We start from the raw sequence: 18,172 nt of genomic DNA, 5'->3' as shown, positions 1-18,172 counted from the left end.
GAGTTTTAGAACACAGCATCTCCTTCAAAATTGCCTGTGCACTGACTGCTCAGCTCTTGGGCTGGGGATTGGTGGTACCTTTGTCATCTCTGCACCACAGCACATTGCCCTGCTAGATATCCCAGCACAACTATTCACCCTTAAAGCTGCACTACTGCAATGATCTGCCTTAAAAACAACCCAGAAAAAAAAAGAGAAAAAAGCAAATTGAGGTATTTTTTAGAGTATAATACCTCCTCAATTTATTTCACAGAGTTATTGTTCAAGCAGTTGGGGGGCACCAGTAAAAGTGCACAGGTAAAAGGTGTAAATGATAAAGCCTGATGCACATGACTGGAAGTATTAAGAGACAGTGGTGCTGCTAACCAGCCAAGAACACCAAACTGCACGTTCCTTACCTAGTCTGCATTTTTGCTCATAGGAGCTAATTTCACCAAAACATTTATGTTATATTAATCAAACTTGGTTATGGCCTGCATCTAATCAGAAGACTGTAATTTCTTATTTCAGACTTTGAGAGGTCTTGTTTCCCTGAAAGCTGGCCTGGCTTTTTATTTCAGAAATACATTAGTTAGTTTAATAAAATATATAGCTTTTCTGGGAAATCTTTCTTTTCCTACAGAGTATGTGATTAACAGGCTGGCGAGTTAAATTTTATGTAAGCAGGATATATATATCTCCAGCCTCTTAAGCATCTTGTCTCAGTTTTCTCTGGAAGACTAGGTCTGTTGCAGGAAAAATGACTGCTACTTCCCTCCCAGGGAGAGGCTTTTTAATACATCAGCTCTTTATCCTCCACGATCTAAAAAACCCCTCAACTTTACCAATGAAGAAAACCAAGAGGCCAAAGTAACTCCTCTCACTACTTGCTCACAGCAAGGGAAAAGCACCATGTGCCTCCAGAGCTCCATGGCATTGCTCACTTTTCTGTAATTAAAACCAGGTTCCCAGGTTTTGGCAGAGATTGCATAATGCTGACACGTTTAAGTAGGGAAATAAATTAGGCACAATCTGCCACAATAACCTTCGGTTATGAGTGACTCAAAAACTGGAAGGTTTTGTTGTCCTGGGACATGCTAGAACAGAAAATGGAGAAATGAAAAGAGATCTCTCTCCAAAATCATAAAATCTTCCTCTCAGTAAGTGTGTTAGAGAAAAAGGAAGTTGTAACAATAAATTAATTCACCTGGATATGATACACAATTACTTGAAACAGCTGCTTATGTACTTGAGTTACTGACTTGCTGTGCTAAAAGACTAATTAAAAGTAGACTGAGAGAAGATAGCACTGACATTTGCATTTCCTGCAAGGTCACTTCTAAAAATTATTACTGTAATCCAGGTAAGATGCACTGCTTAACACTTTTTTTGGACAGTTTGTTCACATTTTCTTATTTAATGACAATGCTCAGCCCAGTACTCTTTAACTCTTTCCTTCAGACATTATATAGTATGCCATCAAAAAATATTACCATAAATTTCACTTGTAAGAAGATTAAAACCAAAGTAGTTCTATCCAAATTAATTTAGGTAAGTACACTAGATAAATAAATCAGCACCCTTCAGCTCTGTGAAAGCACTTCAAGCAATTTCAAGTCATTAAAAATACTTTTAGTTCCAACATTTTGGCTCTTAGAACACTTTTAATGGTTATATGACAGTATGTTCTACTACTGGCAGTATGGCTTTTATTGCATGCCCTGATCTATTTGATGATCATGGCAGCTTTTTAGAGAACTACAAAGAAAAGCTGAAATAATGAATTATTTTTCAGACAAGACTAATAAAAGTGTTAATCAGAAATACCATAAATGTCAGAAGCTCTCATAAATTCTACTTTTTATATATTCCTCCTTCTAAACATTCAACCAGTAGAAGAAAAATCCTAAAAGGGGGATTAAAAAAAAAGGAGAGGGTGCAAGCCAAAAAAGAGCACAGTACAGTCCATGAGCACTTACAAAACTCTCAGTACTTTATTTAACTGATCTCATTTACTGATTTATGAAGTAGTATTCTCCTATGACTTAATTTCTGACAGTTTATAAACATCTCATATAGATTAATATGATTATGTTTGATTTCTGGTTAGATTATAAGGTATTCCCATATGAGAAGATACAGTCAATTATTTCCCCCTTATGCCACTATTATGAAATATTAGTGTGTTTTAATATACTTCTATCCGAGTTAGAACCACTCCCCAACACATTTTCCAGTGACTTTGCACATCACTGATCTTGAGACACCAAGTAAGAATTTCAAAGTACAGCTTCAAATGTATCTATCCAATTTATAATGACAATTTTCCTATTTTTTTGGTGACATTTATCATGACTAAATGATATTTGACCCTCTTTACATCTACTTTTATATCGTCCTTGAAAGGGAATTCTCACTGGCAATTGAGGAGAATATAACTACATATAGCATTGTGGATTTGTTAGCAAGAATTCATTTTGAATTTTTATGAGGTTCCAAGAACATTATGTTGGAAAGTAAAATTATAGAGCTGTCAGTTACGTCTGCTGGATGGCGCACTTATGTTAGTGTGGTGCTGGGAAGTTTCAGTAATTTTTTGAGGGGTTTCTATAGAGCTGTGCAGATGCTTTGTTCTACCTACGGTGCAAATACCTGATAATTTGCTTTGCTTTCTAACCAAAAGCATGGAATTAAAAAAAAAGAATAAGTAACACTTAAGACATATAATGAGCAGGCAAAAAGATGGAGCTTTGTAAGAGAAACGAAAGAGGCTTTCAGATCCCTTGATAACAGTGGTGCAGTAGATGGCCACTTTCAGTCACAATATATATTTTCCTTTACCATCCAAACACACACATAAACACCTTTGGCAACAGCTATAAAAATAAGTTGCCATTGACTTGAGCATGCCTTAGCTACTCTTTCTCTCACAGTGCAGTCTCATGCGAACGCAGACCATATATATATTTTTTTTTTTTTTTTTTTTTAAATATCTTACAGCAATTACACAGAATTGTTCCATAACCTCCATGCCCAGAGGAGAGTCCACTTATTTAAAATATGTGATTCTTGGTGTGAGAAGTGAAATCTATACAAAAAGTTCCATGGAGTACTTTTGGGAGTACTAGAGTGACCCTTGTGAGAGTGCTGTTCTAATGCAGGATACATCAAAAGATATACACAGTCCCTCTGTTTGAAAACAGTGACAACAGATGCTGCTCTGCAGTTCCCTGCTTTATAAAGTAACCAGTGGCAGAAATTGTCACCATATGCTTGATGTTTCATCAAACATCCAACCTGGCTCATTTTATATATTTGTACATTTTTTCAAAACATGTACATTTCTCTAATTTTGTTTCCCTATATATCGCATACCATTAATATTATCAACCAAATAAATTTTACTGGTAAATCATGCAAGAACACTGAAAAAATAACATTGACTTTTTTTCCCCAAGTCTTTTTTATCAGAATAAGCTTAATCTTTTAACAAGTGATTCTGATGAGGGCAATTTTTAGTCTTTGGAAAGAAACATAACACCTATTGACCTTTTCCCCTCATTTTTTCAAAAACATTATTTTGGGAGAACAGGGTGTGAGAATTCAGGGAATAGTGCATTTCAATGTTGCATTACTTTCTTAAGTAGGAGAAATCTGTACTCATCACCTGATTAGTTGCATCCATACTTTATTAAGGTCTGATGGATTTAGAGCGACCAGACCATTATGTTCAGAGAAATCCATACATGAAGGGGCAATTCCAAACAAAACTTTCTGTACTGAGTCACTACAGTTTTAAGCATGTTTTTTTTCTCCAGTGTATGAAGAGCTATGACTAACCAGAAAAGCAGCTTGGCTTTGTAGATTGAAGCCTGGGCTGCTGTCAGCTGGGAGATGAAATGTTGTGCTTTAGGTTGGCACAACCCACGTTTGCAGGGACTTTTCAACCCAAGCTTCACCTGCTGTATCTGCCACAACAGCAGCTCCAGTGGAATACGATCCTTTCAAGCTGAGATTTATTTCACTTCATTTTAATTAACCTGATTACTATCTAGCCATACACATCTGTTAACATGAGACACCAAAAAACCCACACGTTTCTATCGTCATCTGCAGCAAATGCCATGACACTGTCTAAACATAGCACACTGCCAGGGATTTGAAATGTCAGAGGAAGAGGGTGAATCAGACTATCTGATTAAAAGAGAGTGACATGAGTTAGGAAAAGGAGATTACTGAACAGCGCAGGGTTACTGAGTTCTGCTTAGATTATTGGAGAGAACCTGGCATTTAAGTTTGAATAATACAGTACAAATAGATAATGGACAAGTTCACACATATTGATTGCAGCATTAGCCCGAAGAACAAATCACACACTTTAACACAGAGATCATTAACAAGATACAATATTGACCAAAGTACTTGCTATCAAAATTCAGGTTCAACTTCCAATGAAATACACAAACTAAGTGGATTTTTTCTTAGTCTATGTTTCAAACTTGGGGAAGGACCACACAAAGTGTATTATAATATTACTAGTAATTTGGTATAACCTTTGCCAAAAGCCTGGGAGGAAAGAACAGGGTAGGCTTTTATACCAATTTCAGTGATTTTAGAAGAAAACTAAGGTGGCAGTGGTATCATAAGGCTATTACTAATTACTTCAAATCTCAAGAGGTCCCAGTCAAGAATTGGAAGTGACCTATCATAATCACTTAGGAGCTTTAAATATGATTGGAACAATTTTATATCTGGAAGCAATATGTGACTCTTACAAAGAAAAAGAAAAATGGAGGAACAGAGAAACCGAGAGAGGGAATTCACTATTATTTACTCAATCTCAGTCAGTGTTTTGCTCTGAGCAAGCTTGTTTTGTTTTATCAGATCTCTACCTAAAAGCAGACGGAGAGATCCCAGCCTGCTGAGTTCAACCTCACCTGACTGGATCATCTCAGGAAATCTCACTGGGAAAAATCTCTGCTCTGCCACTTAATTGTTCTGCTAAGCAGCATCACCTCTGTGTGTTTCCACTTCCTGCCCACTTCTGTTCAACTACAAAATAAACATGTCAGGGTAGGGATTCTTACCACACGCTTGCACTTGTCCCTTGGGAATTCTGATTTCACTTGGAATTGCAATTGTATAACAATCCAAATTGAGCATAACAGTTTATCAAATTATGTAAAGACAAAGATATGAAAGCCCAGCAAGAGAAAAAAAAAAAAATTATCTGATTTTTAAAGTCCCAATGAGAAGATTTAGATAGTGCCGTGAGTAGTGCTGAATAAAGGCACTTAGCTGAAAACCCTATTTATTATTTGATTATTATAAGCAGACACACCAGCTCCTAATGAATGGCTCCTTCCACAATGACACAGGAAAAACTAGATTTTTTTTTTTTCTTTTATTTTTATCCTAGTGACATTAGCCTCACCAGTATCTGTCCCAGATGGAGGTCTGGTAGCAGATGTCTGCCTGTATGCAGAGATCATTGACCTCTGAAATTTGAGCTCCATATTAAAGACTTTAAGAATTAATCTTTCTTTTAAAGGAGAAAATAACCTCTTTTTTTCTGAAAGAGGAAGAAAAAAACCCACACCACCACAAACTCTATTTTATTATGACCCTAAATCCTTATAAGAATTTACTTCCACTGACTTCCCTTTGATAATAAAGTTTCATTGTTACTCTACAGAGAATCCAGGTCAATGAGTGCAAATTTGTACCTGAAAATTTAGTTAAGTTTTATTTAAAATTTCTATTTTCCCAAACCCAGATCCCCAGCAAGATCAGAATTACAGTATTCTGTCTCAGACCTCTTGTGATTAAGAAAATCTAAAAGGTCCACTGTTTTAACCAGCAACTTTTCTAACTCATCATCCGTTGTTTGGCTCATCCTGACTTTCAATCTGACAGTGATCAGGCTGCTGTGAAGGGGCTGCCATGAGATCATGCAAAAAGCACCAGTGGAGCTTAATGTGTGCAACAACAGAGGTACAGGAAATAACTAATTTCTCATTTTCTGCCTCTTCCTCTCTTTCCTGTCAAAATTCTAATTACATTAAAAAAAAATGCATTTTACTGACATTGTGTTAAGTAGTCATAACTATTACCCAATATAAGTGTTTGACTCTGGTTCCCAAATAATAATGTTAATGAGATAACAGAGCAGAGGGAGTGTGGGCTGCCAAGCCTGTGCAGCAAGCTACAGAACACTTCAAATGCAAATTGTTTCCTCCTGGACACAACTGCATTTGATTTGAAGATTTCTAAGTGTATTCATTTTCAGGGTATATCATCCAACACGCTGCTTATATCATCATCACTTTGCACAATCTTGCTTTCTGCCAAAAAGAAGTTTTAAAAATAACATGAAGTCATGGTAGAAATCAGACCATATCGACAGGCCACTTTAATGTTCTTTCAACACTGCCTTGCTCCAGACTGCATATTTTCAACCATAATTTTCAACCTACGTCGTTCACCTCTCTCCTACAGCAGTACTTACATTAATTGTCTTGGGAAGTTATTCTAATATATTGCACCATCATATCCAATGTGCATTTTTCCTCCTTAAAAAAAGTGGGATTTGCCCTTTTAATGTCTTTGGATTTAATTGTAGCACCATCCTCTGCTCTTTCACGAAAGAAAAGAACTAAAGTAGATCTTACTGGAAAAAAGCAATCTCTCATCAGACCTCTCTTTCGGAAACCAGAAAAAAATAATTGTACTGCCTCCCATTCTACTTTAATTATGTCCACACCAAATGTCTTCAAGTTAACCAGTTTAAGAAAAAAGGCTTTGTAGTAATTGCACACTCAGCTGGGCTCTTTGTAATTCTGCCTCTAATGGCACTTGGAGGTCCCTTGACTCCTAGAATTCTGTACAGGCATCAGGGATTGGATAAAAGGGATGCAATCCTGTTGGTGAAAATGCTAAACTGAACAGAATCAGTTCCTTGCCATCCTTTTTCAGAGGCTTTATATGCACAGGGTCAAAAGAACAAACTACAAGTTGCACACTATTTGCATTCCTTAATGAACAGCTGGAGGCAATTGGGACATTGTAATAATGAAAACAACCTAAACAGAACACAATTTAAAAAACCCCTTTTTTGTGTGTGTTTTTTAATACTGCAGTTAACACTAGAGACACAGAAAACATGCCTTTCTATTTTGAAAGTGTTTTTACAGAGACCTTTTCATCAAAGATGCATTCTGTATGCCAGGCAACCTAGGTAAGGATCTAAGTTCTCACTTCTGATTTAAAATTAATTTATTTTCAGCTAGGATAATATATTTATTACAGGCCTTATGATGTTCTATACCCTCTTCTCCCTCTTGCTACCTGCTCCATTTCAACATTCAGCAACCACAGGGATTTTGCAACCACCCTTCCCAGAGATTCTTCTGTCAAACTTTTCATTACAGAGGCAGGAACTGTACACCTGCAGTTAGGGTAAAAGTCAGCACTAAAAGCAGAAATTACATTTCTTTCTTCTATATGAATAATAAATAGAATAAATACATGATTAATGTCACAGTTTCTTTCCCTACTACTATGTCTGAATTTCCCTAGAGGTAAAATGAAATGTGATTTTTTTACTTTAAAAAAACAAGCCAAACAACACGTCTCCCCTGAAAAAAAAAAAACAAAAACAAAACAAGACACAAAACTCCCACCAAAAATACCCTAAAAAAAATTTTAAAAACTAACCACATAAACCACATTAAAAAACCACGGAAATGAGGATTTTTTTTTTTTAACTAGTTAAATCCCAGAGAAGTGGTCACAGCATCGGGACTGACAGAGTTCAAGAAAATAAAACAAATCTCTTCCCACCACCCCCCTATATAATTTAAAATCTTCCAGTCTTGTGCTTCTTTCTCTTTTGAATAATGTTCTCTGAAAGTAACAGTGGTTTCCCCACAGAAATTTTTACAACTGATTTTTTTTTCCTTCCTTCCTTCAGTATTGCCAAATAGAACTGTTCTGTTCCAAAATACACAGGAGGAGCCACTCTGGATACTCATCTCTCACTGCTCCTCCTGGAACTGAAACAAGGTGCTGACTGCAAGGGGCCATTTAGAGAAAGACTTTCATCTCTCCTCCAGTTCTCCCTGAAGCTGTTTCTCCCTCTGCTCAAAGCACAGGAGACCACCAGCAAGAGGCAATCCAACAAAAATCAAAGGTGATGGCCTTGCTAAAGGAGGACAATTCCTCATCAGCTTTTCAGACAGGCAAGATTTTTATATTTTAGCCTTTCTTGACATATTTCTGACTCCTCTGTTAGGAATGACATGGCTGCTGAGCACAGGTATCATTCCTGATGTGCCTATCAAGAACCTGACAACAGAAGGAATTAAAATACAGGATTGTGTAGGACATAACTGAACTGGTAAAAAAGGGCATATCAGATTAGAAATATTCTGCAAGGCACTAGGAAAATAAATCAAAATTTTACATGTAGCTATAACTTCTTTTTTGGTGATAAGAATTTAATACAAAAACCATGAAACTATCCGCCCTCTGACCGAAGTTATTAACAACAATTATCTATCAGCTTTCATTTTTAGCAAAGATGACCTCAGAAAAATCTTCATAATTTTTTTTTTTCTGCAGCTCTAGAGTGTAAGCCAAGACAATTGAACCATTTTAGTAGCAATGCCGGGTGCTCAGAGAGGAACTCTCAAGTACTATTATCCCTGATAGCATCAAACACTATAGTTTATGCTGTGTGGAGCAGTTTTGAAATGTGTCACGGAGATGGAGTGATTCATACTTTGTATTTTTCTTGACAATAGATGTTAATATTTTCTGGTATTTAGAGTGTCGGCTTTTTGACAACTTATATTGCATTTTGGGCTTGTCTGGGGTTTTTCTTGTGCTATCTGAAAACTAAATTGTGTATGACTTGGTACAAAATGAAGCCAATCACTTGACTACCACTTCTAGCCTCTCTTCTTGTGGATATTTTCACAAAGTAAATATATTTGTGAGAAGGCAATGAAATCTTGGGGGGTGAGGTGGGGTGAAGGGATGAAGGAGAAAAATGGGAAAAAATAAGGATCACAAATTTTTGCATCTCAGTCTGAACAATGAATTTTGAAGATGGTTTTCTTGAGGAGAGAAAAGAAACATCTGCTAAGTCATGGTCATTAAAGCACTTCACATCTTGTTTTGATACTCATATCTATAAAAATCCTGCTATGCAAGAACTGATATAAGTTAAGACATAAAATAACACAAGGTCTTCCTCTGACATCTCACTTCAGGATATTCAAAAGCAATGCTTAAATTGCTAGAGTGATCCCTGAAAATTGGTTTCCATGGAAAAACTTCCATGGAAAAGTGGGGATAGAATATGTGGAAACATGCTTTCCCCAAATTTGCATGCTAACTTCAGAGTGCCCTCCACGACCCCATGCAAAGCTCCCAGGTAACACTAACTGTACCTGGGAAGTAAAATAAAAATCACAATATCCAATTCTGAGTTCCACTCTTTTAAAATCTACATTTTACCCTTCTTGCTTGGAAGCAGCAGCATGTAATAAGTCAGCTGTAAGGCTCTGAAGCACATACCTATTTTACCATAGCTAAGAACTTGTCATAGGATGTTAAGGGCTTGGAAGGAACCTTAAAGATTTTTGAAGCATTGTTGAAGAGCAACAGAACATGAAAGTTCACACAAAGAAGTGTCAAAAAGTGCCATGTCTATAACGAGGAGGACGCATGGCTCGTTACGAAGCTCAGCACACAAAGGAGAAGAATTACCGACCAATTCCAGAACTGCAGCCTGGTCTCATACACCCTAAAAGGCTTTGCCTTCAAAGCTGGCTGTGACATGCCAGGAGCACATGGGACAATAGAAGAAAGGGACAATGAGACTGGCAGAGCAGCCATGTTTGGTCCTGGTGTCAAGAGCCTTTCACAGTTCATGCTTTGCCTGCAGAAACTCTCCAGGAGCAACTTGCCTCTTTCAGGCTCTCAAAACACACCTGTTACTGTGATGAAGGAAAATCTTTCCCTAACTCCCAAAGGAAAATCATCCCCTGCAGATCCTTTTGCTCTCTCTCCCTCTCTCCCCTTCCTCCCACTTCAGATAGCAATAGCAGCTTATGGAAGAGTGGCTGCTCCTGTCAGAAGGAGGAGTATTGGACATTTATCAATAAAAGTTAATAATGTGACCACATTTACAGTAACAGACTTCCACAATAAAAATACACAGAGTATAAACAGGTTCTAGCTTTCCCAGGAAGGAAAAGAGATCTAGTAGGACAAGAAATTATTACAGACTAAGTTATAACCTGGTAATTTCTCTGATATCTCTTATCTAAAAACTGAGGCTGTAAAAGTAAAGAGATGAGGGGTAAGTAACAGCACTGTTTAAAATATCAACCCAAAGATATTCATTACCTCATTCATGAGGTCAAAATCATGCTATAGGGCTAAGGGAAAGGCCTATAACATACTAACTTCATCTCTGAAACCTAAAAAGGCTTTGTCTTCCAGAAGGAAAAAATTGGGTTGATCACTGCAGAACTCTTCCAGTTTCATTTTTCTCTGCACAGGTCAGACGCACAAAAATGCAGAAGGAAAAAAAAAGGGCTGGATTAGTAAGATCTTGGAGACCATCAAGTACCTCCCAGAATAAAAAATAATTACTACCCAGAGCAGAAAAACACCTCTAGATTATCTCTGAAATGGTGGAAAACAATTGGAAATTATATGAAGATACTTATAAAAACCAGCAATTTGAAAATAGCCTAATTTATGAGACAGGCTCTGTAGTACTAAAAGATTCTCATTAACTTTGTCCAGTAACAAGAACTATGAAGAATAAGATGCTACAATGGGAAGACTATGATTGCACATAAACATTCATAAGACATCTCAGTTTGCAAGAGCGATTCTGTAATTTGGCTAATTTAAAACCGTAATTTCCAAAGGGAGTTGATCTGTCCAGCATTAAGCTCATGCAGGGTCCAGGGCTATAACATGTTTATAATCCAGCAGTGTTGGAGATGATGCTGTGACTAAATACCGCAACAGGCATCATGTGGTAGCAGAGTTCTACTTAGCGGGAACACATCCAGTTGAAATCCAGGCAATTTAGCCTTGTTTTTGGAGCATGGGTGCCACAGCTGCAGGCCTCAGCTGTCACTTCAGAAGAAGCACAGCCCAAGCCTGGGGAGCAACTTCCCCCCTACCAAATAATAAAACAAAAGAAAAACCAACAAAAAAACCCCACCCAAAAATAACCCCCCCCCCCCCAAAAAAAAAAAGAAATAGCCCCAGAAGCAAAATCTCTTACTCTCTGCTTGCCAACAGAGGTTGGTGCCCTAATTTCCTGTCTGCCAGGATGTTCTCTCCTGTGCTTCTGACCACTGGCAACTGCAGTGCCCCAGCCCCAAGTAAGGGACCGTGTCATACTCACAATGTAAATATTATCATGATAGCTGTGTCTCTCTTCTGACATTTAGGGATAAACCCTTCAGCTAGGAAAGGACCTAGAGTCCCCAAGTCTTTCTGGGTAACTCTTTCAGCCATCAAAGAAGAAGTTCCACAGTAACATCACCCCCATGAACATATAGTTCTGCCCTGTGAAGACAAAAGCTGTTGCGAATTTTTTTCCAAGTCTTCTGCCTACACGAAGTCTTATGCCTACACAGACATCCGTCTGCCCCGTCAGACATTACTGAGATCTCACAGACCTTTACAGGTTACCTTTAACAAAATTAACTCCACCATTTGTCATGCACATCCTCTGATGTGAGCAGCACGAGGTGCAGTTGCTTTAGGCTCTATTTTAGTAATTTTTTCCAGGTGTCACTCAGTAGAAAAAGTCTAATCTTACCTTTATACAATAACTACTACTATTTGTGGTATTATGGCACCCATACCTGACTCATCCTGCATAAAGAAAAGGGCAACCCTCCCTCATTCAATAATTTTTGCATCAGGCTTAGCTGCTTGCTCTTGAGGCAGCTCCTCTTTTAGAAAGATATGCAGTTTTGATCAAAGACTTCCACTAATGGAAAATCTATCATATTCCCTGAATGATGCATTCCAATAATAAAATACTTTGGCTTCTGAAAATGTGCTTCATCTTTCCTGATCAAATTCTCTGACTTTCAGGCTCAGCCTCAGGATCTTGTTATGTTGTGTCCTCATGATAAATGAATCCCCAATACCAAGCATCCACTCTGTGTGGAGTAGATATGTCACCCCTTATGCTTTTCTTTGAGAAACAAAAGCAAACAGAAGAAAACAAGAGAGAAAAAAAAAATGCTCCATATAAATTTGTTTAAGGTTGGCTCAGTGTTTTTAGACAAAAGATGAGTAAGCCTCATCTTGCATCACCTCCTAACCAAGAGTTCAAGCACAGGAGTTCAGATTTAAAGGAAGTTAAAAGAGAGATTCATTACATACCCCTTCCCAAAAAAAAAAAAGAAAAAAAAAAGAAAAAAAAAAAAAAAAGAAAAGGATCAAAGAGAAGACTTTTTTCCCTATGTCCTTCCTTTAGACCAATCGGAGCAGATTGAAGCAAAGAACTTCTAAGCACCTCCATGAAATGGGAATATACAAGGTGAGATCCTCACATGCAAGATTATCAAGGAATTCTCTTTCTAATGTTCCTTCAGAATTGTATAATGGATTTACAGTACTCTTAGTTATGTGGAGTAGTAAATAAGCATGGGAATTTCTATCCAAGTGAGACAACGCTACAGAAGCGACCAAGGAGATGAACACAAAGCCCAATTTTGCCAACACAACAGTACTACTGATGCTTAAAACAAGGTGGAAAAAAGTGGATATGAGGAATATCTGGAAAACACGTGAAAAAAGGAAACATCTTGTAGTCTAATTCTGACTGTTATTCACCTCTTGGGAGCAGCAACAGATTTTTAACAGAGCATGGTAGCTCCAGGATCAGAAGAGTAAAGCACTAAGCTGGACTGAAAGCCACATACCTGACCAGCAAACTTCTCTGCTTTATAAACACTTCAGCAAAGTGTTTACTATAACTACATGGAAAATAACTCTGTAAAAAGAGCAAATACTCCCCTGCTGACCCAGAAAGAGAAGAAGCCCCAATCTTAGGAAAAGCTGCACAGTCACATAAAAATATTATCTGACACAGAAGAAATTTTCAAAATCAGAAATGCTGCTCAATTTTAATGGTGGGCAATGGAGAGGAGAATTTAAGTTACATAGATAATTCAAGTTAAGCCATGACTAACTTTATCTGATTTTGGGCATGATCACTGTAAAAACACATTGCTTTGGTCAAGCCAGACATATCTTCTGGTATTTTGTCTCCTATTTGAGAAATACCCCGGGCCTCTTTGCCATACACACTACTCAATAGCAAAGCATTGGTAAGGGTTTCTTTTATTAGATCAGTAACAAAACAGCATCAGTACATTAATAACCAATGATAAACAATGGAGTTTAACTGTCCAGCACCTAGATATCCTATGTTCTAGCTTTCTTTATGTATGCACACATTCCAATAGTCTCAATGCATTTTTACAAGTTGGTAGCAGTTTATGTTAATAATTTGCACACAAATACACACATATAAACCTCAGCAGGAATCATTTTGTGTTAATCAGCCCAGCAAAGAGAACCTGCGCTAACTGGAATCTCCAGTAGCCATGCACAATTTGTATGAACAGTGAAGACCAGATAAGAGTGGAGAGGAGGAGACACAGGGAGACACAAGGAGAAAAGCAAGCAAAGCCACCAGTTGCAGACAGGCTGTTGTCTCCCAGTTCTTCAGGTAAAAAGCTAAGGGTTGTTAAGAAGCAGCTGTCCATATCATCACATGGAAGTCTGCTTGGCTAAAACCAGCTTTTAGAATTGCATTTGTAAAGCTGGGAGGGGAAGGAAAAAAAAAAACTGATTAAGAAAGACCCTAAGTTGCAGAGCATGTTTAGGAGAATTAATATATCCTCATCTGGGAAGTTTAGGTGCACCTAAGCTACCCTGCAGGAGGATGCATTTTTTTTTAATGAAAGAGTTTCTGTTCAGGTCTGTCGTTTGAGAAGCATGGTGACTACATGGGCTTGGGGTCACATTTAGAACACAGATACTGTAAATTCTTGCAGACCTAATAAGCAAGCCAAGTTGGCACAAAAGGTACTATGATGAGGGTGTTGGTATGAAAACAGGAGAACTACATAACTCTACCCAGGACAGGGACAATCACTAAACCTCTCTTCATGTGGATTGATACAAGGAGAGACAAAGGCAAAAGTGAGTCCTTTAACTTTGGTACAGTATTTCTCTGTATGCTGTAATTGCCTTTTTACACATTAGCAGAATTACTCAGGTAACCAATGTGGTCAGGCAACGTGTCTTTATGCAGACACACTTTGAAGGTCAACCTTAGCAAACACCGTGATTCAAGTCATTCTGAGATATTAAACATAACTGGTCTAGCAGAGCTGCAATTTGTTATAAAGTGAAAATAAGGACACTTCAAGAGGTGAAATAATTAAATGTTTCAAGTATTGAATATTTAGTCGGGAAATGTACAAAGATATCCTCCTATTGACTTAACACAGAGGTTCAAGGAAGAAATCTGTTTGAATGCCCAGGCAGCCGTGGCTGACCATATTGTGAATGTCAGCTCATTGACTCAGGTAGTGAACTCTTGCCATTTTAAACTTTGGCAAGTCATTAACCATGAAGAAAAGCTAAGATTATTAGTTAACTGCCTGTCCAGGTGCAGGTACAAGCATGGTATAATCTGATGAAACAAGCATAAATAAGTATTTTCTGCGTTTTAGAGCTACAAATGACATACAGAAACCCCAGAGGTGCTAACATCATTGCAGAAACTATGTAATTAAAATTTGCTAATATAATTTGCAAATAGAAAGCAGAAAAATATAAAAATGTGTGTGAGGCTTTTGGGGAGTCCCAGGAGACTGGTAAGGGGTACAAGCACATGACATTCCACAGTACTGAGGCAGGCTGGCTGCGTGCCAGTGTCAGCCACTTAACTGCACCCTGCAAGAATTCAGCTGCAAATCTTTGCTTCCTTTATGTCTTTCATATCTTTGCAATTCTCAAGGCAAAAGGCAAAGACAAAGTCTTTCAGCTGGAGTTCTTTCATCCAAGAACATTCTTCATCCAAGGCCAAAGGTTCACCATATCATAAAAGGCCTTTGGATCTGCATGTTCAGTCATCTTCATCCAAACGTATTTCTTTGGGAGCATTATTCAGTCCTTGTGGCCGATCCTAAAAGAACACCAATAAAAACTATCTTCATTCCTTCAAATACAATCTTCAATGGCTTTATCTCTAGGACCACTGTATGAGAGCATTGAGTCAAAGGAGCAAAATCGATTCTGAGGTATTTCAATTAAAACCACAGCACATTGAAACATTTTTCTACGGTTTTTGGAGTTTAAGTTTTGGTCCACTCTCTAGCTAAAGGTTTCCAAGGTGAAATAGGCTTTCTGGAAAACCACATACATAAACACAGTATTTTTCCCCTGTGCTGACAGCTGGTTAAAAACATTACCCATTAGCTTTCCTAGGACAATATTTCTAAGGGGATAAACATTGGGATACAAGATATATCTATATATTACACAAGTACAAAGTACTTTGAATATAAAACTCAAGAATATGAGGAGGTTCTGTATCCACTTAAATCGCTTTACTGGAGAAGGGAGAAGCAAAGTTTCCTCTGAGAGGAAACAAGACAGCTATTTAATGGGGCATGATAATGCCATAGAACACAAAGCAAAAATCCCTGCAATTGTAACTTGTGATTGTCTAAAATAGAAAAGGTGTCAGCTAATCTTGGTTTCAAACAAATACCATTTTTTAACTTGTCCATTATTATTCCACATCATCTAGCTCACATTTCCTCCAACTTCTTTTCTTATATGTATGAAGTTTCTCAATCCTTTCTGTCCTTTTTAAAAAATATTTTCCCAGAGTCATCTATTCACCTCTTCCTTTCTTCCTTCTGTCCAAGTATCTTCTGTTGTTTTTCTCTTCAGGTAGCTGCTCCCTACTACTCTTCTTTTCAATTCCATCAGCCCCTTTAAGATTTTAATCTTTGCCTTCCTCTCTGCATCATTCACAACTCTGTTTTGGTCTCCAGAGTCTCTCTGCCCGTTCTGGATCTCCTGATCCTTTTCAGCCTAATTCCCCACAGTCACTTCCATTTCTTTGCTTTATTATTTTTTATTCACCACTTCTCTTCCTATCCCTCTTTCACCCAAAGCCATTGTAACTTCAGTTTTATTTCTTCTTTTTTGGATATTACCAAGCTTCTGCTATTGCACCCCCCTGCCAGACTTGGTCACAAACTGTTTCTGAAGGGTCAATCATGCTTTGTTCTAACAGTATGAAAAGACTTAACTAGAGGAGAGTCAATCTTCAGCATAATTTAAAAAACCAAAAAAACAACAAAACACCACAAAACTTTCTCCTTAAAAGCAGTGCTGTCAGTTTTTTATTAGGAGACTTGAAATAATTAGTTTTATTACTACTGTATCTACAGCTTCTGAAGGACTTCCATAAAAAAAACTCCTCACTCCAAAGCAAATTTCAAGTTTTGATGGTTACAGGAAAGGCATGAAACATGCTCCTGTCTTAGCTAAGTGAATCACAAGTGAGAAAAAGTATAATTCAACCCTAATATTTTAAAGTCTTCAATTTTTAAGGCAGCTGTATAACTATAAGCATTCTGACTCACAGGGGCAGACACAAACCTGATCTGAATAGAAGAGCAGACTGTGTAAAAGCTTAAATCTATACCTGATTTTGAGCTATTCTGAGTTAACACTGTTTGGTCAGAATATTAAAGGAAGGGAAGCAAAAAAAGGAAAGCTGGTCTCAAGCAGTGACCACATGAATGCCATTGAAATGCCACTCATACACTGAAGATGTAAAGGCAGGCAGGAAGGTTGTCTCAGTAACTTTCAGACAATTTTGGATGGAAATGACCAGCAGTGACAAGTGTTTGGTACTTTGCAGGTTTCAAATCAGTAGGAAATTGAGAAAAAGCACAAATTTCTGCATCAGTTTGTGATATTTGTTCCTATCAAAAGTCATTTCTTGATCTCAAATTAGAAGCCATTTCCCCTGCAATGGGAAATAAACAGACCAGATAAAGGATATTTATGAGGATTACTTTTTCTTTAAATGGAATGTAATCAATAGTCCTCATTATGTTAAAGCAAGATGATGGGGAGGAAAAAGGTGCTGAGGTGAATTTAAAGGCACTGAAGGGTTCAGAAATCAAATCTTTTCTAGCATTAACTTTTTGAAAGATGTTAAACAAGTCATATTAGCTCAAACAGAAGCTTCCTATTGACTCTCTATTCTGCCTTCAAGGCCCAACCAAAGCAGATATCAGATTTTAAATCTGATAAAACTCAAATGGGATTTGGTTTGCAAAAACAACTCTTTGTTTAAAGTTTCTTAATTCTTTAGTGTCCTTTGTTCTTTAGCTTTTAATGTGTAAACTAGATATCTGTGCACCAGAGTCAATAAAAAACTTTTAGCTAAAAGGGGATAGTGATATAAGGTACCATGTATCTTCTCGTAAAACCAAAAATCATAAGCTTGTTTTAACATCAAGATAAATGTAAAAAGAGAAATTAAAGTAGACTGTGTTAGCAACAGGCTGAAGGAAGACTGAAGGCAAAATGAGAGGGTGTGCTATAATTTTTTTCCCAACAAATTTCAGGCCTATCAAATCTTGGACCTAGTATATTATACAATTAAGAAATTTTTTTTTGGATGCTGAGGCCTTCCTAAATTTATTCATAACCAGATCTAAGCTATTGCTTTCTGTCCTGGCACTGGCATTAAATAGTCCTTAGTTTTCCCCAGCTGACTCCTGAAAAACAATGAAATCAAAAAGTGCCAACAGCAAGCTTGGTGCTGGGTCAGTGTTCTCTCTGCAGTGTGAAAACAAACCATGAAATACCATGAAGTACTTGGAAGCATTCACAAACAATTTTCTCAGTGCTCCCCCCTCAGCACTGGGGATGGCTGTGGGTCGAGCCAGTGCTAAGACAAATCTGAGTTTTACAGCTGTTGAAATACTTAAACCACACCGGATTTTAAAGTTATGCCATGGCAGTGCAGTTATTACTCGCCTGCCACAGGCTCTGCTGATGGCAGTTGAAGTTCTTATTCATCAAGGCGCCCAAA

At 37.6% G+C, this 18,172-nt stretch overlaps 1 protein-coding gene across 5 annotated transcripts in view; it reads right to left on the bottom strand.

Moving 5' to 3' along the window:
• ATRNL1 (attractin like 1) overlaps positions 1-18,172 on the bottom strand; it is a 441,394-nt gene that overhangs the window by 72,281 nt on the left and 350,941 nt on the right. For 2 of the 5 annotated variants that reach the window (XM_042019406.1, XM_042019407.1), the window contains one exon: positions 13,356-15,232. The exons of the other annotated variants lie outside the window; for them this stretch is intronic. In XM_042019406.1, the coding sequence (XP_041875340.1) occupies positions 15,173-15,232 (60 nt within the window). In that variant the 3' untranslated portion in view covers positions 13,356-15,172. Of the gene's footprint in view, positions 1-13,355; positions 15,233-18,172 lie in introns of those variants that run through there. 5 annotated transcript variants of the gene reach the window in all.

Source organism: Corvus kubaryi, unplaced genomic scaffold, assembly GCF_017639235.1.
Source record: "Corvus kubaryi isolate FWS band 111438036 unplaced genomic scaffold, C.kubaryi_AGA036_p1.0 138, whole genome shotgun sequence".
Taxonomy (NCBI): domain Eukaryota; kingdom Metazoa; phylum Chordata; class Aves; order Passeriformes; family Corvidae; genus Corvus; species Corvus kubaryi.
The sequence above is the reverse complement of the archived record's forward strand: the minus strand, read 5'-3'. Positions and strand labels throughout refer to the sequence as shown.